Source organism: Macaca mulatta, chromosome 4, assembly GCF_049350105.2.
Source record: "Macaca mulatta isolate MMU2019108-1 chromosome 4, T2T-MMU8v2.0, whole genome shotgun sequence".
NCBI lineage: Eukaryota > Metazoa > Chordata > Mammalia > Primates > Cercopithecidae > Macaca > Macaca mulatta.
The window spans coordinates 42,122,592-42,149,307 of record NC_133409.1 but is presented as its reverse complement, the minus strand read 5'-3'; the positions used below and the strand labels follow the sequence as shown (position 1 = coordinate 42,149,307).

General features: G+C 40.8%; 1 protein-coding gene across 9 annotated transcripts in view; it reads left to right on the top strand.

Annotated features, from left to right (window-relative positions):
- IL20RA (interleukin 20 receptor subunit alpha) overlaps positions 1 to 26,716 on the top strand; it is a 44,957-nt gene that overhangs the window by 12,690 nt on the left and 5,551 nt on the right. For 2 of the 9 annotated variants that reach the window (XM_015137364.3, XM_077999461.1), the window contains exons 2-5: positions 15,310 to 15,445; positions 20,920 to 21,098; positions 22,866 to 23,041; positions 23,618 to 23,762. In XM_015137364.3, coding sequence (XP_014992850.3) covers positions 15,310 to 15,445; positions 20,920 to 21,098; positions 22,866 to 23,041; positions 23,618 to 23,762 — 636 coding nt within the window. Of the gene's footprint in view, positions 1 to 15,309; positions 15,446 to 20,916; positions 21,099 to 22,865; positions 23,042 to 23,617; positions 23,763 to 26,716 lie in introns of all 9 variants that reach the window. The other 7 variants (XM_077999458.1, XM_077999460.1, XM_001097436.5 and 4 more) reach the window with 5 other exon arrangements.

The window sequence follows — 26,716 nt, the reverse complement described above, 5'->3', positions numbered from 1 at the left end:
GGGCTTTGGTTTTCTCATCTATGAAAGAGTAGGTTCCATGATTTCTGAGGCCCAGAGATGACCACTGCCTGGGCAGTACCAGGCCATCACTTCACCTGCCTTGTGCCCTCCACCTGCCTGAGGGAACCTGCCCTGTCACTCTGTCCTTGGGGCTGGCCTCTGTACCCTGGTTCCCACTAGCTCTCTCCTGCCACTGAGACTAGCCCCTGCCTAACACTCCACATTTCTTACGTTTCGCCCAGGAGGCTCCCCACATTACCACCTATGCAACAACACAACAATCTTTTTTCTCTCCACAGAGCTTATTCTAATTCATTCCTAGTGGATACCATACTGGATTTCTTTCCTTTTTTTGAGACAGAATCTTGCTCTGTTGCCCAGGCTGGAGTGCAGTGGCACGATCTTGGCTCACTACAACCTCTGCCTTCCAGGTTCAAGTGATTCTCATGACTCAGCCTCCCAAGTAGCTGGGATTACAGGTGCATGCACTGCCACGCCCGGATAATTTTTGTATTTTTAGTAGAGGTGGGGTTTTGCCATGTTGGCCAGGCTGGTCTAGAACTCTCAGCCTTAAGTGATCTTCCCACCTCTGCCTCCCAAAATGTTGTGACTACAGGCATGAGCCAACACACCCAGCCTCATACTGGATAACCATCCTCTTTCATTTTCTTGATCACAACCTGATACAGGATTATACGAAGGACATAGTTCTAGACAGTGAAGCATCACTTGATGATGGGAATACCTTCTCAGAAGTGTGCCCTTAAGTGATTTCATCCTTGTGCAAACATCATAGAATGTACTTACCCAAACCTAAATGAAATAGCCTATCACTACACACCTAGGATATATGGCATAGCCAATTGCTCCTAGGTTACCAAGCTGTACTGCATGCTACTGTACCGAATACTGTAGGCATTTGTAACACAATGGTAAGTATTTGTGTATCTAAAAATACATACACATCTTATATATACATAATCTTATGGGACCAGCATCACCAAACGTCGTTATGCAGCGCATGACATATTTCTGAAGTGTGCACCAGTGGTTTAAGTTGATCTTTGAGCTAGCAGTGCAGTTAACCAGCTATACCCAGCTGTACATTGCATCATCCAGAGCCCCAGCAACAGCACTGTTTGTTAATTTATTGTGGCTGTTATGGGATGAAAGGTAACTTGTGCAGGAAGGGTATCCAGCATTAGGCGAGTGAATTGGATGCACCTGCAGGAAATGGGCTGTTTTAAGTCTTTTGATGTCCACTGCCATTGGCCTGCCATTTGCCTGCTTTCCACAGATAAGTAATTTGTGGCAATGTTTATTACTGATAATAATGGCAGTTATTCATATAATAACAATAGTTATTGTTAATGGTAAAGAACAGTAAATATTTACAATGAATAGTAACTGTTGAGATGCGTGGCTGGAAGTAAGTATAAAAGGTGAGAATGGGTACATAATAGTGGAGGAGGTGAAGGGGAGATGATGCTGAAAGCATACTCCAGAGATGTCCAAGGAGTGTTTGAATCATCCCTGTACTCATCCACTGGGCAAATTGAAAAGTTACTACACCTGAGTATTGGGAAACCTTTTTTTTTTTTTTTTCATTTTTTCCCTTTCAAAAAGGAAAAGAACCAACTCTTGGGGTTAATCAATAAACTAACATTATTTTCACCACCTTTCTCAAATGATTGGTTAAGATTAAATCATTTGAGAAAGGCAACAAAAATAATGTTAGTTATTGTCTTGTCCCACTGTTCCTTTTTCTTTACTCTTTCTGTCCTTCCTAAGGACAATGTCACATGTAAAAGTATAAATTAGATACATAAATACAAAACTTTGGGAAAGCTGATGATAGGGACATGTGGTCTTTATGAGTAAAGGAGGCACCCAGAAGTGTGTGTCATGAGGGAAAAGAGTTACACTGTATTTCATCCCATCAATCTTATTTATTCTTTGCCAAATAGCCTTACTGTTGCTTTTCAGCTTACTGAAGTACTTACTGATACATGCATTGAAAACTGGTGGCTGAGCATGGTGGCTCACGCCTGTCATCCCAACACTTTGGGTGGCTGAGGTAAGAGGATCGCTTGAGCCCAAAAGTTTGAGACTAGCTTGGGCAACATTAGTGAGACCCCATCTCTACAAAACAGTGTTTTAAAACTTAGCCAGGCATGGTGGCATGCAGCTGTAGTCCCAGCTACTCAGGAGACTGAGGAGGGAGGATCACTTCAGCCCAGGATTTTGAGGCTGCAGTGAGCTATGATCACGCCACTGCACTCCGGCCTGGGTGATAGAGTCAGACCCTGTCTCAAAAAAAAAAAAAAAAAAATCACAAACTGCTGACATTTTCCACCATAATTCTTTAATGAAAACGAAAGAATCTCTATTTTCCTCCCTTTCTCTAATGTTCTTTCGTCCATCATTTACCATTTAATCATTTCTGCCTCTTTTTTTTTTTTTTACCCTTTCTATTATTTTTTTCTTCCACTTTTATCTTGTTGACTTTCCTCCTGAAAATTTCAAGTCATGAAGGTATTAATGGAAGAATTGCATTACCTCTAGGAGGATAAAAAGAAGTACGAGTGTTAAAAATGAGTTGAGGAATAAACTGTCGATATTTAAGAAATAGTTATTGATTGAACTTGGAGTTTCCAACAGCTATTCTTTTCAGTACTTTAGTGGTCCTGAACAGTTTGTCTTTGACCTTGTTCTTTCTTTTATATTTTCCCTTCTGAGGCATATTACCAAGTAGTAAAGATTTCAACCCACATTCGAATCTACTTTTCCAGTTACTATGATGATCATTACTACCAACTGAGATGCTTTGGAGATTATAACATGTGAAGAACATTAGGTACTCACTCTCAAAAAGTTTATTTTATTTATTTATTTTATTTTATTTTATTTTGAGACGGATTCTTGCTCTGTTGCCCAGGCAGGAGTGCAGTGGAGTGAACTCAGCTCTGTACAACCTTCACCTCCCAGGTTCAGGCAATTCTCCTGTCTCAGACTCTCAAGTAGCTGAGACTACAGTTGCACACCACCATGCCCGGCTAATTTTGTATTATTAGTAGAGACGGAGTTCCACCACATAGGTCAGGCTGATCTCGAACTCCTGACCTCAGGTGATCCACCCACCTTGGCCTCCCAAAGCGCTGGGATTACAGGTGCAAGCCACCGTGCCTGGCCCAAAAAGTTTATTTTCTAAAAGGTAAGGGAAGAGCTTTATATAATCTAAGAGATGACATAAAGTAGTGGGACTGGTTTTCTAACAATGGGGCTGGCTTATACAAATTAATAATAGTCATTATGGGAGGCTACACACAAAAATCTCACAACAATGAATTTCATAAGCTCCCTTTTCTCAGTTGCAGGTACAGCCTGGCACACACTGATCAGAATATTCCATTGAGTGGCAAACTTTCAACTTGGGGGAATGAATTTTATTTTTGAAAGCATTCAAAGCCACTTTCCACAAGTTTGGGTGATCAAGCTGGGTAATGCTATATTGAGCAAAAGCAAGATGTAACTATTAAAAAAATGAGATTGAATTTTTTTGCGTGTTTCTAAGCTACCTCTAAAGATAATTGTAGCTGATAGGAAGCATCCCTCAAATGCCATGACCTAAGAAGTATCATGAGAATAATCATAAACCCTCCCAAGTAAATGACTTTGAAGGTACACACTCTCTTTAATGGGTAAACTTCAATAGATTTATTTTTTAAAATAGTCTCTATGTTAAAGTCTTACTTGCTGTGAAGCACCAACAGCAAAATACTAAAAAAACATGTTTAAGCACATCATAGATTTACTTATGGAGGTGTGGCCATAAAGAAATGACACCAATTTTTCTGTATGACTTATGTATTGCTCATCCATATAAATGTGCAGGTACCTGGCAGAGAAAGTATATATTGATGGTTGTGCCCCAGACTCAGAAAATATCTCCTCCATGAGAGCAAGGCCTTCTGTCAATTTCTTTTTTCTTTTTTTCTTTGAGATGGAGTCTCACTGTCACCCAGGCTGGAGTGCAGTGGCGCGATCTCAGCCCACTGCAACCTATGTCTCCCGGGTTCAAGCAATTCGCCTACCTCAGCCTCCCAAGTAACTGGGACTACAGGGGCACGCCACCATGCCCAGCTAATTTTTGTAATTTTAATAGGGACGGGGTTTTACCATGCTGGCCAGGCTGGTCTTAAACTCCTGACCTCAGGTGATCCAATCACCTCAGCCTCCCAGAGTGCTAGGATTACAGGTGTGAACACTGCGCCCAGCCCTTCTGTCTATTTCTGTCCTCAACTGTAACCCCGTGCCTATCATAGATTCTACTTCTAGCCCATAGTAGGTGCCAGTAACTATTTGTCACATGAATATAACTGAACAGTTCCACCAGGAAAAGCTTAAAAGAATAATACTTGAGTTTACCTCATTGACTTTCTTATATCTTTCCTTAGAAGCTACAGTCTAATATGCCGAATTGATCATGGTCATATAATCTTTTCTTCCCACAACACTGTACTTGGGAGCATTTCCCACTCACCTAGAGGTAAGTATCCCAGGGGAGAGCCCTGTCTTGGCCAGCACACTTGGGCCTGAGCATCCACCAAATGGCTGAAAAACCATGGGCAGTCATTCAACCTCCCTGGGCCTCTCTCCACTAAGCTGTAAAATGAGGATAGTAACTTTGGAGGACAATACTGAGCGAATAATTATTGAGCTCTTTCTTTGTGCCAGACACTGTTCCAGGAACTCTATGTGAAGAATCTTAATCACTGCAACAAGCCTAACAGGCAGATAGTACTGTTCCATTTTCCAAATGGAGAAATAGAGGCACAGAGGTTAAGTAACTGGCTTGAGGGCACAAAGCTGGTAAGACGTAGAGCATGGAGTAGGCTCCAGTGTGACTCTAGAACTTTTGTTCTGGAATCTCTCCCTGAGCTACTCACATAAACAATGACTAGAAACCACTGGGTTAGGGCAGTTGGCAGTACCCTGTAAGAATGGACAGTATTATTACAGAGAAAACTGAGGCAGCGCACTGTTCCAGCAATTAGTCAGAGAAATAATAGTGAGGTGATGGTTAGGGAAAGAAAATCAAGTGCAAAGGAACTAATCCTGCTCTGTCCTTTATAGAAGACAGTTGTGCAGCTTTTTTCTCAGGTAGGTACTCATTGAATCATATTTTAAGTGCTGTTTAGAAGACTTTTCAGCTGGGCGCCGTGGCTCATGCCTGTAATCCCAGCACTTTGGGAGGCCAAGGCGGGTGGACCACCTGAGATCAGGAGTTTGAGGCCAGCCTGGCCAACATGGTGAAACCCCATCTATACTAAAAATACAAAAATTAACTGGTCATGGTGGCAGGCGCTTGTAATCCCAGCTACTTAGGAGGCTGAGCCAGGAGAATCACTTGAACCTGGGAGGCGGAGGTTGCAGTGAGCCAAAATCACGCCACTACACTCCAGCCTGGGCAACAAGAATGACACTCCATCTCAGAAAAAAAAGAAGACTTACTTTTTGTGGGAACTTGATATATAATTAGGAAGAAGAAGGGAGATCAATTAATATTTTTCAAGAGAAAGAGTTTGTAACTTGGGACAGAAGAAAACATGCCTTTCCTTTCAGCATGATGAAATTAAAACAATGCTTAAGGTAATCTATGTGAAGGCAGTCATACCTGTTTTGCTCTTTGGTGGTTAGAATGTCATTGTTTACAACATCCGCTTCCTGAAATTAGTCAATCATCCTCTGGTGTTTTTGTACTGCCTTTTAACCTTGTTCCCACAGTAGAAAACTCACTTTGGGTGGAAATTTTTTTCCCCAACAAGCCTATGAAGCTATTTTCCTATTTAAAAATACACATAAAATATGTAGCAACCACTTGCCATACCATGGGTTCCTGTGTCTTCATTAAAACGCAGCTGTTGGGTATCTTCTGACTGTGCAGTCCTGTGTGTAATGTAAGCTTACCGAGGTGATTTCAAGCTACACAGATTTGGTGGTTCAAGCTGTTCCACTTCAATTCAATGCTCATGTGAATCTAGGATCTGCCATGATTTGCGTCAGCCCCAAGGGTTCCTGGTCAGTTCATTTCCAAAGCATTTATTTGCCAGACATCGAGAATACCAAGACCTTATAAGACCTGGTGTCCTGTGTCCAACAGATCAGAGCCTCTGATTCCTTCACAACTTCAGCCTTAGAAGGGTAAAGGGGGTCGGACATCTGGGGACCTTCTCTGAGCAAGGTTGAGCAGGGCTTCTGCAATGCTAGGGCTGCCCCAGTTGGTCATAAGCTTCAGAAACTTGAATGGTCGCCAAGGGGAGTCTCCAGAAGTGATCACATTTGGCTGTCCAGTGTCTTGCGATTTGTTTGCTTTCTGTACTGGTTAATGAAGGTGATGGCCATAATGGGAAAGTCTAAATGCCTCAGCCACAAAAGAGAGAGGTTGGGTTAACCACAGAGGCTGATTACCCTGGCTCTTTGTGAGTTCGCCCTGAGAGCCTTACCACTTCTAACTGGTGTTCATCAGGCACTCATCTATGCATAGGCTTTTCCTTGAGTACAACAAAAAAGAAGTAACTTTTACTGTGAGACACATAATTAAAACTGTAACATACTTAGATGGCAACCCTGGTATTCACTTTGAGGCCATTAGGAAAAGGTCACAAACCATTTTGCTATATTTACAGACCTGTATTCAAGGTAATTCTTAGAACCAATGTAGCAGCCACATTTTATAAAACTCCACTAATGATAAATTTACCCATTTAGATCTATCTTAGTAATCCATTATCTTCCTACTGGAAGGACCTAAGAGCAAACAGAGGACTTTTTCCTTTGGTGCTAGAGCATAAATGAAGCTGGGCTACAAGAATTTCCCAAAGGCCAAATGCATTAGTTCATTCCAGCTGCTAGAACAGAATGTGATAGATTAAGTGACTTATAAACAACAGTTTATTTCTCACACTTCTGAGGCTGGGAAGTTCAAGATCAAGGCAGATTTGGTGGACGGGGAGGGCCCACTTCCTGGTTTATAGATGGTCGTCTTCTCACTATGTCCTCACATGTTGGAGGGGAGAGGGACCTCTCTGGGGTCTCTTTTATAAGGGCACTAATCCCACTCATGAGGGCTCTGCCTTTACGACCTAATCAACTCCCGAAGGCCCCACCTCCAAACACCATACATTGGGTGTTAGGATTTAACCTGTGAATTTTTTGGTGGGGAGGAGGAACACACACATTCCATTTATGGTGCCAAGGCATAATATAATAAAAGGGAAATAAACACTGAGAGGGGACACAAATCTCGATGTGGCTTACAAGCTACAGGAAATCAATCATTACCTCGAAGTTCATTAAGTGGATAGTTCCTTGCCAACTCCTCACAGCTTTGTGAAAGCAGAGGCCATCTTTACACCCTCACATATCCTTCCATCGTTCAAAGCTCAAAGGGAGTCCAGAGTTGATGCCCCTTCCCTCAGTCTTCTGAGTTCTGCTTCCCCTGGAAAGATCAGTCTCCTGCCCAGATGTCTGTAGTCAGGATTGCTCACTTTAGCGGAGACCACACATACCCTACACATCACAGCACAATCATGTCATTAAAATAGCACAAGCCAATATTTATTCAATGATGCACACATGGAAGACCAAGGGGTCTCTTATTTCCAAAAGAATACTGGAGGCAGAAGGGACCTAAACTGTAAAGGTGTGAATAAACAGGGTAGGTTCGGGTATTGAAGGTATTTTCATGTGGCTGGTGAACACGGTGCATTTGGCAGAATTGCAAAAGGAGACATTGGACCTGCCCATCTGAAGAATCTGTGTACCAAACCAAAGTCATGACGGTCTGGCACTCCCCAAACATAAAAACTATGTGCACCGATCCAGTGGCTTTATAATTTGGGATGTGAAATCTCAGATATCTCAGAGAATCAGAGCCGTGCTTCCAGACCATAAATCTATTTGTTAAAGTGCATTTGTTACCCATAAATTGGCACACATTTCCTAATAGCAATGTGGGTGTGATATGTTTTCACTTTGGTGTTGATTCAGTGATCTTATCAGTACTAGCAGGTTAGAAAATTGATTTATCTCCATTGAAATGTTTATTCAGGAATGTCTTTCATCATGCTTTTCAAACTTGAAAAAAACACAGTGCCTAAAAACTTTGCAAATTTTTTTTAAACAAAAGAGAATACTAGTTATCAAATTTATTTCTTTTTTAAATGTACTATTTCTTTACCTTTAAAAAAAAGTGCCAACTCTGTTTTGTTTTGTTTTTAGACAGAGTCTCACTCTGTCACCCAAGCTGGAGTACAGTGATGGGATCTTAGCTTACTGCAACCTCCACCTCCTGTGTTCAAGCAATTCTCCTGCGTTAGCCTCCCAAGTAGCTGGGATTACAGGTGCCTGCCACCGTATCTTGCTAATTTTTGTATTTTTAGTAGAGACAGTGTTTCACCATGTTGGCCAGACTGGTCTCGAACTCCTGACCTCAAGTGATCTGCCTGCCTTGGCTTTCCTAAGTGCTGGGATTAGAGGTGTGAGCCCGTGCACCCGGTGAGCGCACGCACTTGCCTAATTCTGTTTTTTATGACTCCTTTGCATCACCAAAATAGATAAAAGCATGAGTATTCCTTGCTAGATCTTCATCTGTTAATTTTACTTTCACAGCACAGCCACTCTCTTCCTAATGGGACCCATGCAGTTCTGCGTCATCAGCAGGTCCCACTTCTAGTTTGAAACTTGAGCTCCAAGCTTCCCACGCATCTCCCTCTCCACAGCCTGCATCTTGGTGCACACTAGGGCTACGGCAGTTATGGTCTCACTAGCTTCTCCCTTCCTCTCTTGTTCCATCCAGTCTTTTCTCCCTTCAGGAGTGTAGTGATCCATTTGAAATATAAATAGATTTATATTTTCCCCTGCTGCCAAGGATTCAATACTTTCCCATGAATTTCAAATATAATCCAGACTTTTTCCCAGGGTTTAGAGAGATGAGGGATCTAGCTCTTTTGTACTCAGATTTCATCTTGGCCATTGTCCTCTTCGTCAGCTTTCCAAATTGATCTTTTGACAGTTCCAAAGACACTGTCTTTTTGGATAGGCCCTTTCCCATCTCAGGGGTCTCTGCCTAGAACACTGCCCTCTCATCCCACAGCTGACTCCTAAGGCCTTGTTTAAATAGGTTCTGTGACCCACCACTCCAGCCTTATTCCCTTTCTTAGTCTGATCACCAATTTATTATGTATATATTTGTTTTTGTTTTTTACTTTTTAATGGTGTCTGTCTTCCTACTGCCCTGGAAGCTCTACAAGGGCAGGAACTTACCTGTCTATTCACCATAAGATATCCATATGGTAGGCACTGTGTTAGTATTCAAGGGCTGCCATGGCAAAGTAGCACCAGGTTGCTTAAAACAACATAATTCATTCTCTCACAGTTTTGGAAGCTAGAAGTCAAAATCACGGTATTGGTAGCACCACACTCCTTCTGAAGACTAGAGGAGCCTCCTTCCTTGCTTCTTCCAACTCCTGGTGGTCCCAGGCATTTCTTGGCTTGTAGGTACATCATTCCAGTCCTTCAACTTCACATGGCATTCTCCTTGTGTCTCTGTGTCTTCCCATGGCTGTCTTCTTATAAGGATATCTGTTATAGTGGATGAGGAGCCCACCTGACTTCAGTGTGATCTCATGTTAACTATATCTGCAACAACTCTATTTACAAATAGGTCACATTCTGAAGTACTCAGAGGTTAGAACTTTAATATATCTTTTATTTGTATTTATTTGTTTTTGCAAGAGAGGGACACAATTCAACCCGTAAGAGTACCCAATAAATATGAGTTGAATGAGTGAATAAGATGAGTCTCAAACTGGTGTTTCTCATCAATACAGATAGGATTGACTATAGTATGATTTATATGGGAGACAAATGGCTAACGTCCAAGGCCAAGGTGAAATATATGTATCCACAACTATAAATTTGACTGTGGTTTCAAATGAATAGAAATCCTGTTCTCGGCAACTAAACATAAACCAGAGTAGAGTCCAACACAGTTTTGTAGGAATCCCTACCTTTGTGGTCACCATATCATCTGAAGAATGTGTCAAAAAAGGAGTTTCTGCTTGCATTCCCTAGGACCAGATAAGGGAGTACATGTTCTGGCAGGAAAAGGAAAGGACCTCCTACAACAAAATGTGGTGGGATCCCAAAAAACTTTGCTGAACAGATTAGTATCTAACATTTTTAAATTCCCAAATTATTTGATGTGTTAATATCATAGATTAATACATGTTTTCTCATCAGCCTTTTCTTGTCTTTAAATTCTGTTTAAATTCTACTTGGTTTACAACGCTGGCATGTGAGTGAGGAGGTTAAGAGTGTGGGTTCTGAACCCAGCTCCTGCACTTACTAGCTGTGTGAATTTGTGGCAACTTACTAAACTCTGTGCCTCAGTTTCCTCATCTGTATAATAGAGATGATAACAATAGTACGTACCATAGAGGAGTTATGGAAACCGAATGAGTTGGTTTGTATAAAGCACATAAACCATGCTGGCTGTGTGGTAAGGATTTAGTAAGTGTTAGCGACTATTTCTATTATATGCTAACCAACTTGCTCGTGTCGACTAAATACGTTATAACATATAAAGGCTTTCACGATATTTATTATTATTATTATTATTAAAACAGAGCCTCTTAGCCTGTTATAAGTGGATCCCACTTTCAACATTTTATTTTTTGAGACAGAGTCTCACTCTGTTGCCCAGGCTGGAGTGCAGTGGCTCACTGCAACCTCTGCCTTCCTGGTTCAAGTGATTCTTCTGCCTCAACCTTCCAAGTAGCTGGGACTACAGGTGCCCACCACCATGCCGGCTAATTTTTGTTTCTTGTTTTCTTTGGTAGAAACAGGGTTTCACCATGTTGCCGAGGCTGGTCTCGAACTCCTGACCTCAAGTGATCTACCTGCCTTGGCCTCCCAAAGTGCTGGGGTTACAGGCGTGAGATACCACACCTGGCCACAACATTATTTTTAATAATACTCAAATGTATGATACCATTTCCAGGTGAAACCAGAACTAATCCAAAGGAACAAGCAGTCCATGTGAGAGAATTCTTTTAACTCCTCTTTGCAGAAAAGTCAAACCTCTCTGTAGTAAGAACCATCTATTTCCATTGATCAAAGACAAACTATTAAAAGTCCATAATTAACAAAATACTACCAATCCACAGCAATTTATAAACATCCATTTCTGAAAATAAAATGTCGACAAGCAGGGAGACAAGATGCGCTTTGCCTGATAAGGAAAGGTGACTAACATGGCTTAATGTGCTCTGATATAAGGGGAAAAAAAAGGTTTCAAAACCAGCAGACCATGTCATAACAAGGAATATTTTGTGTCCTGGAGAGATTTAGAGATGGGCTGATATCAAGACGTGACCTACTTTTCTCATGATAGGTCTGCCCCTGAATAATAGTTTGATTTATTGACAAGAGGATGATCCAAAACTGATAACATTTTCTGCCTCTGCCATCGGAAAGATAATGTCAATCCAGAGGAAGAACCTGCAGGACTAAAAGCTGTAGTATTTTCCCCCAGATACAATGTATAAAATATAACATTCATTTTTAAGTGGATTTCTGTTAAAGGTGTTTGTTACTCTGAAACCTTGTCAGTGTATTTGCAATGACCTTAACTAAGCATTTGGGTTTTTAAAAAAATTTCAAAAAGTTTTTACTGTCATCTTCACTTGCTATTAAAAAGATAGTAAGTTTCTGGTCTTCTCCTTGGGTAGTTTTTAATTTTCTTCATAAACATAAAATCGAACTATTAGAAAGAATATTTCTCAAAATTGTTAAGGCAAGAGTCATTTATTAAATTATTGGGAATGGAGGGGGTGGTTTTCAGTGATTTGTCTGTCTTAGATGCTTTCACTTTTAGAATCGTTGTTGTATTCCTTCTCTACTGTTAGGTAACAAATTACCTTACACTTAATAGCTTTAAGCAACAAATACTATCTCACGTATTTTTTGAGGGTCAGGATTCCAGAAATGGCTTAGCCAAGTGGTGCTGGCTGAAGGTCTTTCACAAGAGTGTAGTCAAGAGGCAAGCTGGGGCTGCAGGCATCTGAAGGCTGGACTGGGGTCAGAGGATCCACTGCTGAGATCACTAAGGTTCCTTTTGGCAGGAGGCATCACTCAGTTCTTCAGCAGCTTTGGGAAGCCTCAGTTACTTTGCCACATGGGCCTCCACGGGGCCACTCACAACAAGGCAGCTGGTGTTGCCCATGCAAACGATCCAAGGCAAAGGAAACAAGATAGAAGCTACAGTGTCTTTTATCACCTAATCTCAGAAGTGTCTTTTGTCCTGGCTTTTGTCATATTTTATTGGACACACAGACCAACCCAGGCACAATGTGAGAGAGAACAATACAGCCTGTGAATGCCAGGAGGAAGGGATTATTGGAGGCCAGCTACCACAGTCATGGTGATAGAAATGATTTACTCATAATGTAGACGTGCAGAGGAGGCGTACATAGTCCACAGCATTTATAATGAAATATATTCTCAAAGAATAGAATGGCATAAGAACATTATTTTTTAATGTTATTATTGTCACATTATTGATTCTGTTGGTTTAATATCATTACCAGAGTTTGCTAACATTTCAATGATTGGCATAGCATTTGTGAAGGACCATTTAGACAATTACAAAGCATTAATCAAAATGTCTACTGAATCAATGAACATTAATTATTGACAGCACATTCCAGAGTATAGTTTATTTCAGAAGAGAAAAATTGCTTTGTTTCCTTATGACAGCAACCAAAAAAACTAAAGTAAAATAAAATTGCCTATTCCTTTTACTCCAAGTTATTTCTCAAAACTTTTTTGGGTATGTTTTAGGCATCTTGAGAGTTCTGTCATTTGTTCACTCACATTAAAAAACAAATAGGGCCAGGCGCGGTGGCTCACATCTGTAATCCCAGCACTTTGGGAGGCCGAGATGGCAGGATCACCTGAGGTCAGGAGCTGGAGACCAGCCTGGCCAACATGGCAAAACCCCAACTCTACTATAAATACAAAAAAAAATTAGCCAGGCATGGTTGTGGGTGCCTGTAATTCCAACTACTTGGGAGGCTGAGGCAAGAGAATCATTTGAACCTGGGAAGTGGAGGTTGCAGTGAGCTGAGATCATGCCACTGCACTCTAGCATGGGTGACAGAGTGAGACTCTGTCTCAAAAAAAAAAAAAAAAAAAAAAAAAAGACAAGTAGAATACAGTGTTGAAGAAGATAAAGATTTGTATAGATTGAAACTTGAGACGATATGCCTGGACTATACTATCTAAGATAACTTCTGTGTTCTATCTCCAAACTCATATTGCCACAAACCAAAATATTTGATTTCCCTGTCAGCTCTATAAAGCCATGTTTTGACAATGTCTTTCACCACTGATATTATAATACACAGTCTATTTTATTTTGTATAAAGACATGGTAACCACTCTTCATGTGTTAGGGCCATCTAAAAATGCAGGCCACAGCATTTTAGATCTGGAAAGATCCTTGGAAATTTTTATGTTAAATGGGTTCTGCATTTTTGAAGAGCTGAGAAGTATTATACTCAGTGTGCTGCCTCCCCATGTTCTGTTTTGTCTTCAAAAATCTGATTAAAATTGAGAACCTGGTAAACCTAGTAGTACCATAAAGCAGTATTAAATCATTGATAAATATTCACTCTATGCAATCTCCAGAAAATACCAACACCACTTGCTACACAATGGTTCCAAATAATTACAAGAAGATGTTAGGCAGGCTATGTCCTTTTGAGATTCCCCTACCCCTACCACACACACACACACACACACACACACACACACACACACACACACACACACGGCAGTGGTCAATTGATTGTGCTTCTCTGTGAGTAACTTTTTTCTTAAAAATAAAACTAAAAATTTTTTTTATGAGCAAGGTTAAAAGTAGGAGTCATTACAATTATAGCACAAGCATACCTACACTCAGCCATCTTTACACTAAAGAGCTAATTTTGCTTAGAATCAGGGTGATCCTACAAAATTTAATTCTAAAGTAAATAATTTTTTTTTCATTTGGCTTGCAAAATAACAGTACATTGTATAGAACTAATCTTAACCAAGGATTACCTCACACATAATTCCTTTCTCTGACGTTAGTCCCAGCTACTTTACTCAAGAATTATGATACTTAGCCAAGATTGGACCTACCATCAGTGACTGAACTAAATTTTATTTCCTAAGTTTGATTTGCAGTGTTAATATTTTGTATTTTTCAAGTTCATTGATTGACTAGAATGTGCATATTTGTGACAGGATTAGTTCTTCATAAAACCTGATTGATTATCACTCTGTGCTTTGTGATCTTTCCAATATTTTGAATTAATATTTTGAATCCTACATATTACCACTGAATTTTTTCATTTACTTTAATTCAAGGATTATCTTTGCTTTATTTTACAAGAAAGTAGCCTCTCCTTTCCTTTTCCAAGTTTTTAGTAGTTTCTCAATTCTTTACCATTTCTCCACAAGGATTTCTATAAATTAATCCTGTAGGATACAGTTTTTCTTAGAGTGCACCTATGTGAACATATCAGTGTTTATTTAAATAAATTGTCTTATTTCATTGGTTCCTTTTCTAATTATTGCTTTACTATGTTCTTTAGTAAAGGCAGTCCCAATTCTAACCTTTGAAACTCTGGCCTCTCGGGGTCACCTACTCTAAATTTTATTTTAACATTTAATAAAGAGATTGTTTTAGTTCTCTGCAGTGCACAACAAACTATCCCCAAAACTTAGTGGTTTAAAACAATCATTTTATTATTTCTTAAAATTCTGGGGATTAACTGGGGCTCTGCCAGATGATTCTTCTGCTGGTCTCATGCGAGGTCTCTCATGCAGCTTCAGTCTGTGACAGAAGGGGCTAGAATGACCACAGTGACTTCATTGTGGCCTCTTAATTGGAAGGCTGGGCTCAGCTGGGACACCAGGACAACTGAGCCTCTCTTTGTGCAATCTCTCAGCATGGTCTCTCTAGTAAGTTAGCTGTCATTTTACATAGCAACTCGGGAATTTTTTTTGGAAAGCAAAAGTCCTGGCTTAGTCCCAGAGCCACCTCTGCCACATTCTCTTTTGCATTTGAGAGATGTTACACAGGGCATGCGTACTGGAAGGCCATATCGGGGGCCATCTCTGGAGACTAGCTACTACAGGAATCATGTTTTCCTTTTCTGCCACTAAGACTTCAATTCCTTTCTGCTCCTTTTTCAGTTCCCTGTGTCTCTGGTGGTTTGCCTAAACCTGCAAACATCACCTTCTTATCCATCAACATGAAGAATGTCCTACAATGGAATCCACCAGAGTGTCTTCAAGGAGTTAAAGTTACTTACACTGTCCAGTATTTCATGTAAGTTTCTTCTTTTCCTTTTGGCTAGCTTACAAACACAAGACTCTGACTCCTGTGAATTGTGCAAAGATAAACTCTCTGCGGTATTAAATGTGTTTGAAAAAGAGAAAAGTTTTAGATATTTCAGGTTACGTTTTCTTGATGTTTTGTAAGATTAAATTAGAAAACAGTTTCTTCATGGAGACAGAGGCATTGGGAGGCTCAGGCAAGGCGAGGTTATTTAGACAGAAAAGTTGGTCAAAACATTATTAGGTGGCTGAGCAAACAAGGCAATCCATCATGTCTGAATTTTCTAAGCTGTTTGGAATTACAGGCATCCTTAGACTCCTTGAAACCACATGCACATTTTGTGCGATCAGCTGTTGCACTTAAAGATAGCAGTGAACAGACATTTCATCTGGCCCTCAAAACTCGTTGCAAGCAGGAAAGAATGCAAAACAGGCAGTCAATGTCCATCTTCAGAGAAACAAAGGAAATGGCCACAACCCTAACCACAAACTAGGAACCATCCAAGCCAAATCCTGTGGTATCTGAAGAAAAACAGCTACAGAAACTGAAAGCAAATCTATACCTTCACACCTCCAATCACAGGAAATGATTTCACAAAATAAGTGTCACAGTACCAAGAGCCCACCTAACAATCTGAGAGCATGGAAATCTAAGGATCGCCACCACCAGAAATTAAGGAAATGTCCCCGTGGAGCCCCAGTTGGGTGCCACAGAATGTCACAGATGGAGGAGCTAAAATAGAAATCAGGCACACAGGACATGTCCATTGTGGAGGCCCTGTCACAGCCCAGGGAGAAGCTGGGAGTGAGCCAGGGGCAGGAGGAAAGGGAGGTAGCACTGGCTGGGAGGCAGCCCAGGAAGGCTACAACATCAGCCTCCTGCAGCCCCAAACCTGAGGGCAGGCAGGTTTCCCAGGGAGCAAAGGGAATAATAGATTTGGTGAGAGGGTGTTTAATGGAAACAGAAGTTTAAAATTATGGAGAGAATTGGCCGGATGCAGTGGCTCTCACCTGTAACCCCAGCACCTTAGGAGGCTGAAAATGGTGGATCCCATGAGCTCGCAAGTTCAAAACCAACCTGGGAAACATGACAAAACCCCGTCTCTACAAAAAATACAAAAATCAGCCAGTCATGATGGTGCGTGCTTGTAGTCCCATCTACTTGGGAGACTGGGGTGGCAGGATGGCTTGAGCTGGGAGGTGGAGGTTCCAGTGAGCTGAGATCATGCCACTGCTCTCCAGCCTGGGCAATAAAGCCAGGTCTTGTCTCAAACAAACAAACAAAAATTATGGAGAGCAAAAGCTCATTATCTGAGCCCTATTCTTATGTCCATTTGCGTGTTCAACAAACAGCTGGCCCCATTCAAACAGTAAAAGTCCCAAAGGAACTAGCATAGCACCTATTCATAATTACTGGAAGAGGGAAAGAGGAAAAAAGAATACAAGTTTCCAGAAAGCTTTGCTATGGAAGTAAGGAAGAATTAAAACACATAACAGTCCATAATTTTGTTAGAGTGCATAAACAACAGGATCTGTAAAGGTAAAACTCAAAGAAGAGAAAACAGTGAAAGAAGAGATTCAAAGACAACAGGAAGAACATGTCTTTTTAGGAAGTGTGCAGAGCTTAGGAAAATGCTGGAATATAAAAATACTATATCAAGATGAAAAACCTGTTAGAGCTAAGTGATAGTAATGGTTGAACAGGGTAATAAAGACTGTTTGGAACTGTGTGTCATAAATGTGTGGTATGTCTAGAAAAAAATTGGTAAGAACAATAGCAAGACACATCCTGGGAAGTTATTGGACTTTAAGATAATTAAATGATTCATGGCCATTTTAGCAAAAGCAGAACTCAAGTTGGGAGAAAGGGAGAATTTCAATCTGGCAACACTCAATAGAATACATTTTCTGAGGAAAAGACAAGTGTGACCTAAGACTCTTACTAAGTTCAGTAGACTGGTGTTTGGAAGCAGGTGGGAACCCAGGAGATCACTTTTCTGAGACCTTCCTGGGGGATGAGGTGGAGCACTAACTAAAGATGACCTCCAGCTAACAGAGAGATAAAGACAAACCCAAAAGAAGAACTTAGTGATGACAAAAAAAGACTGGTAGCATGCATTGAATTTATCTAAATATAGAACTAAGACTAAATAGTGATGGAAATGTAATTGTAGAAGTTTCTTAGAAATAATCTGAATTTAAACAATAATATAAGATGGAAAGGTGGGGGGACTATAAGTGTACTGATTTTCATAGCCAGAAGCCATTCAATGTGATCTAAAATGACAATATTTTATTATTTTAATAATTAACCTCTCAATATTTTTCACAAATCATTTTCTTAATTTAAAAGCTCTTTTAGGAACAAATATCTCTTGTGGTGACAAACATTTGCACTTCTGCAGTTCCTTTAATTTCGCGTCAATTTCTTTTTTCTATCAAAGTTCAAGGCACATTGAATTGACTACTTTTATTAAAACCATATGTATGGTATAATCTAATTTTTGTCCATCTATTCTGCTATCATATCATCCTTCTGTTTATACAGAAGCAAAATGAGATATCCAGAATCATACACACCAAATGTTCCAGGGTAATGGGTTTTAGGATGATTTGTTTCTCTTTTGATTATACTTTCTGAATTGTTTGATTGTTTGAATTTAAAAACATTACCATATTTTCAAAAAAGAATAAAGTCAGTTTTGTCTTTGAAAAAAAAATTCAGATCACTAAAACCAGTGAAAGACTTCAGCAGCGACTCACAGTGACCTCAAATCTAGAACCTCATTCTCATCTCTAAGGAGTTTCTCAGTAGCCAGTGTTAGAGGAAAGAAACTGCTTTGCAAAGGGAAAAAGACTCACGAGCATGTCCTTGCCTCCTTATCCATTAGGTGGAGCAAAGAGCTTGCTCTGTCCTTTATGTTTTATGTGATTCAGAAAGGGATTTTTAAAAAATAGTCATCACTGCTCTGTGTGAGCAGATCACTTAGACTGTGCAACTTTTAAAAATATGTGTTTAAAAAGAAGCTTGCCATGTTGGCGTTCTTACATGCCTGTGCATGTGAGAGGGACAGGAATATAGGGCAGCATATTTCACTGCCAGAGGGCTCCAAGCTCAGCTCTGAAGTCAGACGGTCCCCAGTTCATAGCCAGGCTATGAACCTAGCTGGGAAGGTTGCAGATTATACGTTTATACTTTTGAGTGAAGTTTGTTTCCAAGATGAAAATTTAACAAAAGTTTAAATTCTATCCACCAAAACAATTAATACAAAAAATAGAATGTAGCACTAAAAACAGAAGTTTTGGCATCAGGGAAGAATGGTTCAAATCCCAGGTATGCCTTTTACTAGTCATGTGAATTTGAGTGGATCCCTTAATCTTCCTGAGCCTCAGCTTCCTCATCTGTAAAACGGGATGAAAATAAGAGTACCTACCCCCTAGGGTTATTATGATAATTAGATGAGATAAAGCTTGTAAATCAGAGACCACTGAGGGCCCCACATGGCCATTTGCCATGTGTGTGTGTCATTACTGGAGTATTTGCTGAGTGATTCTGGCATCATTCATTTATTTTGCTGAAAATCTTGTAAAGAGCCTTTTCTCCTGCATCAGCATTGTCATGGGAAGCTGCCTTGCCTTTGGCAGAGTGAGGAAGTTTGAGGAGGGAGGAGGGAGGGGTCGCATAGGCAATGGCAATAGTCTTCAAACCACAACTCAAGACTCTTTGATGATTCATGAAATGAATGTTGAGGGACATTATTTTTGATGGAAAGGAATGGAATGGTGTGGAATGGAGTGGAATGAAAAATAACTGAATGCAAGGCCTGTGGTAAAGTTTAAATATTTTCTTGCACAATTTTTGTTTTAATATGTTAGTTTTATATTTTGTGAGCTGAATCAAAATGTAAAATGTATTTTTCCCCCGTGGATCATGGTCAAAAAAAAATTGAAAGCCCCTAAGTAACAGTGATCACTTAGATGGAGAAGTTGATCAGTAAGATCTGACTATATTTCTGATGTCTTTTGGTAGGTGTGGTACTTAGGAAATGGGAAACATCTACTTTCAGAAATCTGTTGCCATATTCTGAAAAGAGAAAATATCCTTAAGCTTTGGCAATACATGGACATATCCTCTTTCTCAAGACACACTCTTCCCTTGACCTTTATGATATGTTTTTTTCTCATCCCTCTTTAGTTGCTATTTCCAGGCCTTCTTTCCGTCCAGCCTTTAAATCTTGACGCTCCTGAAATTTTATCCTAGACTTTGTTTTGTCTCCATGGATCATTCATTCATCCTTGTGCCTTCAATGAGCAGTTTGATGATACTGACTCCAAAATCCCTACCTCCCACTCACATGTCTCTCCTGAGACCCATTGCCCGCTGGGCATCTGCACTGGGATATCTGTTACATACTCAGGCTCAAGGCATCAAAAGTGAACGTGTTTTCTTTCCCTTCTGCTCTGCCTCCCCATCCATTTCCCAAATCTGCTCTGTCTCAGTGCTGTTTATCGTAGTAAATATCACCACCATTCCACCCATCTGCCCTAGACAGAAAGAGACGGCATCCTTAATACCTTCATTTCCCTAATCTGTCACATGTTTTCTATCACCAAGTCCTGTCTCCTAATATTTCCTGCTTTTGTCCTGTCCTTATTCATCCTACTGCCCCCATCATTGTCCAAGTGACCTACATCTTCCCCTGGACCACTGCAGTGTCCTCTCAGCTGTTCCCTAGGCTGCCACTTGTAACCCATCACCTTTCCCACTCTGCCTCCCCGTCCCTTTCACTGGCTTATCACATGTTACCTGAACCCTACACTTCAGTCTCTCCCACCTGAAAAGGGCTAAAAATATTGCCACCTCCCTATTTGCTATGGGGGTTGTGGTTTTAATAAAGAAAAGAAAAATCAATATGACCAACCTAGTCAATATTATCATCCTCACTATAATTATCAAAAATGCAAATTTCTGTATGCATTCCAGCCTCATGTATTTTCCCTAGAATCATTGATGCTTAGATTTTTATATGCACTGAGAACGTCGAAGTAATTTTTCTTCCAAGAAAAAAAATGACGAACTGTTCTTCAGACAATCCATCAAACTGACCTTGTGTGCACAGTAGACTAAAAACCTACATAAATAATTACTAGAAGAATTGATCACACAATATGTAAAAATTTCACTGTAGCCAAAGAATAACAATAAAATATACGCGTTCAGAATATACTATCCACATTATAATTCACAGAAAGAAAGGTGATTACAGAAACTCTGACTCATGTTCCTGACAGCTAATGAAAAAAATTGCCCGCAGCAAAAGTGGATTCTTTTTTATCTCGATGACAGGCACCTTTGTTTTTCTGAAGAGAAGGTCGTCAGTTCCATTCAGTTTTATAAAATGACTACATTTTTTATTGTAAAGTATAGAGGGCACCTCATTATTAATTCAGCTTCTTTCTTAGCAGATATGGGCAAAAGAAATGGCTGAATAAATCAGAATGCAGAAATATCAATAGAACCTACTGTGATCTTTCTGCTGAAACTTCTGACTACGAACACCAGTATTATGCCAAAGTTAAGGCCATTTGGGGAACAAACTGTTCCAAATGGGCTGAAAGTGGACGGTTCTATCCTTTTTTAGAAAGTAAGTAATGCCATTATTGCCGTGGTCAGTTAAACATGTATTAATATCAGGTTTAACAGTCTCAGCCTCATAGACAGCCTTGCCCAGAGGAAGGTGCTCTGCTTGGCTCTATTCTGGACCACTGGATTGAGTGAGCAGTACAAAGTCCTTAACCTTGCTGGCTCTGAGTCTCACCTTTATTGGTTGATTGATTGATTGATTGACTGACTGACTTTGGAGACAGGGTCTCATTATGTTGCCAGGCTGGTCTCAAACTCCTGGGCTCATGCTGTCTTCCCACCTCAGCTTCTCAAAGTGTTAGGGTTACAGGCATGGGCCACTGCACCCAGCCTGAGTCTCATCTTTAGAGTGAAAGGTTTAGCCAAGTGGTCTCTAAGATCTCTCCCAGATCCAAAATTGATACTAAATGACAATGATATTAAATTTTGACTTTGTCTTACTACTTAGTGGAAGCTACTTTAGTGGAAGTTTGTTTGAGGAACAAAATGACTTTATTTAATGTGGGTTTATGGACTATTAATGTCTCCACAAGATTGATTAAAGATTGTCCTGATTATCCAACTATGCTTCTTCTTGTATGAACTTGGTGGTGTGATGATGTAATTTCCAAGTGCAACTCAGAATTAAGGCAACTTCTTCCTGGTATTTACTTTTATAACGTTGCCATCCCCTGACCTATGGCTGACTCAGTCATGAAGGACCCACTCAGGGCTGCCATAATGAGCTCTGCAAGCGCTCTGTAAGTGCGGGAGCCCTTCCGGATCAGAGGCCAGAAAACTACCCTTGGGACAAATCCAGCAACCCCCTTTCTGTTTTTCTGCAGTCAAAGAGTTAAGAATGGTATTTACGTTTTTAAATAGTTTCTAAAAATCCAAGGAATATTTTGTGACATTGGAAAAGTAAAGGAAATTGAAATATTGATGTCTATTCATAGACATCAATTGTATTGGGACACAACCCACACTCATTTGTTTACATAGTTACCTTAGACTGCTTTTGCATTACAACAAGAATGGAATAGTGCAACAGAGATCATATGGCCTGCTATGCCTGAAATATTTACTGTCCAGACCTTTAGGATAAAAGTCGCCTGGTCTCTGTTCTAGATCATTCTAATCACATCTCTGATTTTCCACTTATCAAATCATGTTGTCATTTATCACCAACTTTTCAAGTCACATAAATGTTACAGAGTTTTGATTGTATTAACCATCTACTGTTTATGCATGTGACTAAGGAAATAGAACACTTTAATTTGCTGTTCTAACATTGGATCAGGCTTGTGAAATGGTTTCAAGATTTGGCATAACTCAGGCCCACCTTTGTACGTTCTTACCTCCTGTAAGAAGGTGTCTTTTAAGGCTGAGTGCAGTGGCTCACACCTGTAATCCCAACACTTTGGGAGGCCGAGGTGGACAGATCACAAGATCAGGAGTTTGAGACCAGCCTGGCCAACATGATGAAACTCCGTCTCTACTAAAAATATAAAAATTAGCTGGGCGTGGTGGTGGGCACCTGTAATCCCAGCTACTTGGGAGACTGAGGCAGAAGCATCACTTGAACCCAGGAGGCAGAGGTTGCAGTGAGCCAATATCACACCATTGCACTCCAGTCTGGGTGATAGGGAAAGGACTCCATCTCAAAAAAAAAAAAAAAGAAAAGAAAAAGAAAGTATTTTAGGGCCTCGATCCAAGTAGGATTATATCGTAGCTTTATCTAAGGTAATTTTTCATCTGAGCATAATACGCTCTTTCTTCCCACTTTAAGCACAAATTGGCCCACCAGAGGTGGCACTGACTACAGATGAGAAGTCCATTTCTGTTGTTCTAACAGCTCCAGAGAAGTGGAAGAGAAATCCAGAAGACCTTCCTGTTTCCATGCAACAAATATACTCCAATCTGAAGTATAACGTGTCTGTGTCGAATACTAAATCAAATAGAACGGTAAGCCTGAAATGGGATGGGGCATATGTTCATGAACCCCTCTGTAGCTAATGTGGGAACAGACAACTCTGATGCCTTGATTCTCTGCATGTGAATCTGGGAAGTCATGATATTCAAAAGACAGGCTGCACAAAATACAGTTGAAACCTTTATACAGAAATTTTACAGAACTAACTTCGGATCTTCTTGACAGAAACTCTGTTGACAGGATATGGTGTTGTTATTGGAGTGTAGAGAGATTGTACACTTGACTTTGATGGAGAGCTTTCACTTGCACAGTCTTTCTCCAAGAAGAAAAAATAATGTGAGCAGGACCCAGGACAATGAATGAGAACACTATCTGTGTGTTGTTTAGAATCCCTCCCAGCATTGGTCCAGTTCCTGACCATGCTCTGCTGCGCTGAAGGAAAAGAGTATATTGAAACTGTTGCTGAAAAAAAAAAAAAAAAAAACAGCTTATACTGATAGTAAAGGATTAAATGGTGGCTTGGTCTTTTATTTCCCTCTATAGTTATTTGTCTGGGGTGGTCCCAGAAATGTCTGGCTCTAACCAGTGTTTGCAATTCCCTATCCTAGTGGTCCCAGTGTGTGACCAACCACACACTGGTGCTCACCTGGCTGGAGCCAAACACTCTTTACTGCGTCCACGTGGAGTCCTTCGTCCCAGGTCCCCCTCGCCGTGCTCAGCCTTCTGAGAAGCAGTGTGCCAGGACTTTGAAAGGTAAGCTTTTAAAAATCTTTGCTGGTCTAGGAAGGAGATGTGCTAAAATTAGAAGTCGGTATGATGGTTTAGACAAAGTTTTGACATATCTGTGTCTAACAGAAACAGGTTGAGGCAAAGGCAGAAACAACTACCACCAGAAATGCATGGAGCAGCCTGAGGCTCTGCCTCTGAGCTTGGTCAGTGTTCAGAAGTGTTCTCACCCCCTCGGAGAACTCAAACGGGTCCCATGTCCACTGCCAGCAATCTTCCCATGGTCCCTCATCCACGTGCCTTGTGAAATAACAATGAGGCACTTTTACACATGCCTTGTTTCTTCTTTAAAATCATAATCAGGCTGGGCATGGTGGCCCACACCTGAAATCTCAGCACTTTAGGAGGCCAAGGAGGAAGGATGGCTTGAGCCCAGGAGTTTAAGACCAGCCTGGGCAACATAGTGAGATCTCATCTCTACAAAAAATAAAGTCAACCAGGCATGGTAGTGCATGCCTGTAGTCCTAGCTACTCAGGAGGCTGAGGTGGGAGGATCACCTGAGCCCAGGAGAGGCTGCAGTGAGCCATGGGTGCACCACTGCACTCCAGCTTGGGCAACAGAGTGAGATCTTGTCTCAAAAAATAAAAAATAACCACTCTGATCAATAGAAGTTCTTTGGTCTTCAAGAACATCAGATAATTTTATTGCTAGAAACAAAGTGTTATTCTGAAACCACTGTAAAGGAGAATGTATTTTTTACTTTCCCTGGGGAATACTAATTATAGGTGCTTCCAGTTGTGTTCAGGTGCCACTAATTGTCTGAGTGAGGGTCTGGGATCTGCAAATCAGTGATCACTTCCTTGTCCTTACAGTTACTTCTCTCTGTTTCCTTTTATTTATCTCCTGCTCACATTTTCTACACTGGGCTTCCAGGAAACCGTGGTTAGAGATACCCATTCCTATGCGGAGACATAGAGTTGTGAGCTTGGCATTCGTTTAATTTTTCTGCCTTCAGAGTGAGAGGAACTTGAACTCAAAACTTGAAAATTCAAAGAAAATAAATCCTAAAGTTTGCCTGCGTCGAAGGACTCGTCATCCATTGTTCCTCCACTTCTTTTCCAAACAGCTGGGCTAGAGACAGAAGCCCACGACCTCCACCCCACACCTTGGCTGTATCACCAGCCTTGAATAGGAATCCATAACCCCTGCTTTCCTCTTCCCTCACTCCTCCCACCTTTCATGATGAAACTGTCCCAGAGTAAAGAAAGGGAACTTTGTGAGTACATATGAAAAGTGCAAGGCTTTACCCTTGACTCTCTGTCTTTATCATAGCTTATCATAGCTTTTCTTTTACAACGAAGGAGTCTCTACCATATATCAAATGAAACTAAAATGCCAAGCAAAACAAAGCCTATTGAAGAAATCGTATTTGTATTTGGGAGAAGTGCTCTCTTTACTACTAACACCTTGATCAGTGCCAGCTGCTGGGAATGAATTTCCAGTGGAAATCATTAACACAATTGGAGCAAAAGCAATGAAATGCAGATTGAATTCAAAACTTCTTGGTAAGCAGATGAAGCTCACCTTCTCACTAATATGAAAAAAGTGGCCAAGTGCAGTGGTTCACGCCTATAATACCAGCACTTTGGGAGGCCGAGGCAGGAGGATTACTTGAGCCCAGGAGTTCGAGACCAGTCTGGGCAACATGGTGAAACCCCATCTCTACTAAAAATACAAAAATTAGCCAGGCATGGTGGCACACACCTTTAGTCCAAGCTACTTGGGAAGCTGAGATGGGAGGATCACTTGGGGAAGTGGAGGCTACAGTGAGCCGTGATTGTGCCACTGCACTCTAGCCTGGGCAACAGAGTGAAACCCTGTCTCAAAAATAAAAAAAAAGAAAGAAAAATTAACGGAATAACTAGGCTCTATTTCTGGTTCTGAACCCCTGCTATCCCAGCTGTTAGATCACCAGAGATATCTTTCGAACACACTGGTGTGAGGACCTGCTTTCTGAATAATCAGCATTGCCTCTATTGGAACTATTTTTTAAAATATATTTCTGCTCTCTAGTCCCCCATCCCTAAAATACAGATACAGTTTATTAGGTTTGTTGTAGTAAACATGGATTAGTGTATACTAAATGCTGTCAGTCATTGTTATGACTCTTTCCAATTAGCACAGGCTCAATCCAGGGACCAGGGATTGTATTAAGAGGGTTGGACTGAGTTATAGGCTACAAGCAGGGCAGGTGGAGTTCTGACACCCGCAGCATCCGCACTGCTGCACTGGCACGTCTCTGTGCGGAAGCTGGTGGTGAATGTGCTCCGTGGGAATTATGCAGGGTAACAGGCCCACATGCGGGACTTCTCCCACCGGCTCTTGTTGACCACCCTCATCAGCCATGACACATCTGTTTCCAGGCTTTCAACTGGACAGTTAACCAGATAGTGACTTTGCTGCTTTCTCTTGGGCCCAAGCATCAAGAGCATCCAACATTCTCCTGGATTAGGATGCTCCGGTCACACTGCTGCTGGTTTTGTTAGTGTGTAAGGAGCACGCTCGGACTTTTGTCATTTGTGCTGAAGCTGCTCTTTTTCCTACAGCTGTATCAGTCAGGATTCTCCAGAGAAACAGAACCAATAGAATACACATAGATGCATATATCGATATATTTATTTGTTTAGAAATATTGATTTATTTTAAGGCATTGACTCATACGATTGTGGAGGCTGGCAAGTCCGAATTTGTAGCATAGGCAGGCTGGAGACCCACGGAAGAGTGGATGTTTGCAGTTCGCACCCAAAGGCAGTCTGCTGGCAGAATTCCCTGTTCCTTTGGGTCGTGAAGACATTTTTTATTAAAGTCTTCAGTTGATTGGATGAGGCCCACCCACATTATAGATGGTAATCTGCTTTACTCAAAAACCTACTGATTGAAATGTTAGTCTCCCAAAAATAAAAAAAAAAGTAAAAAAAAA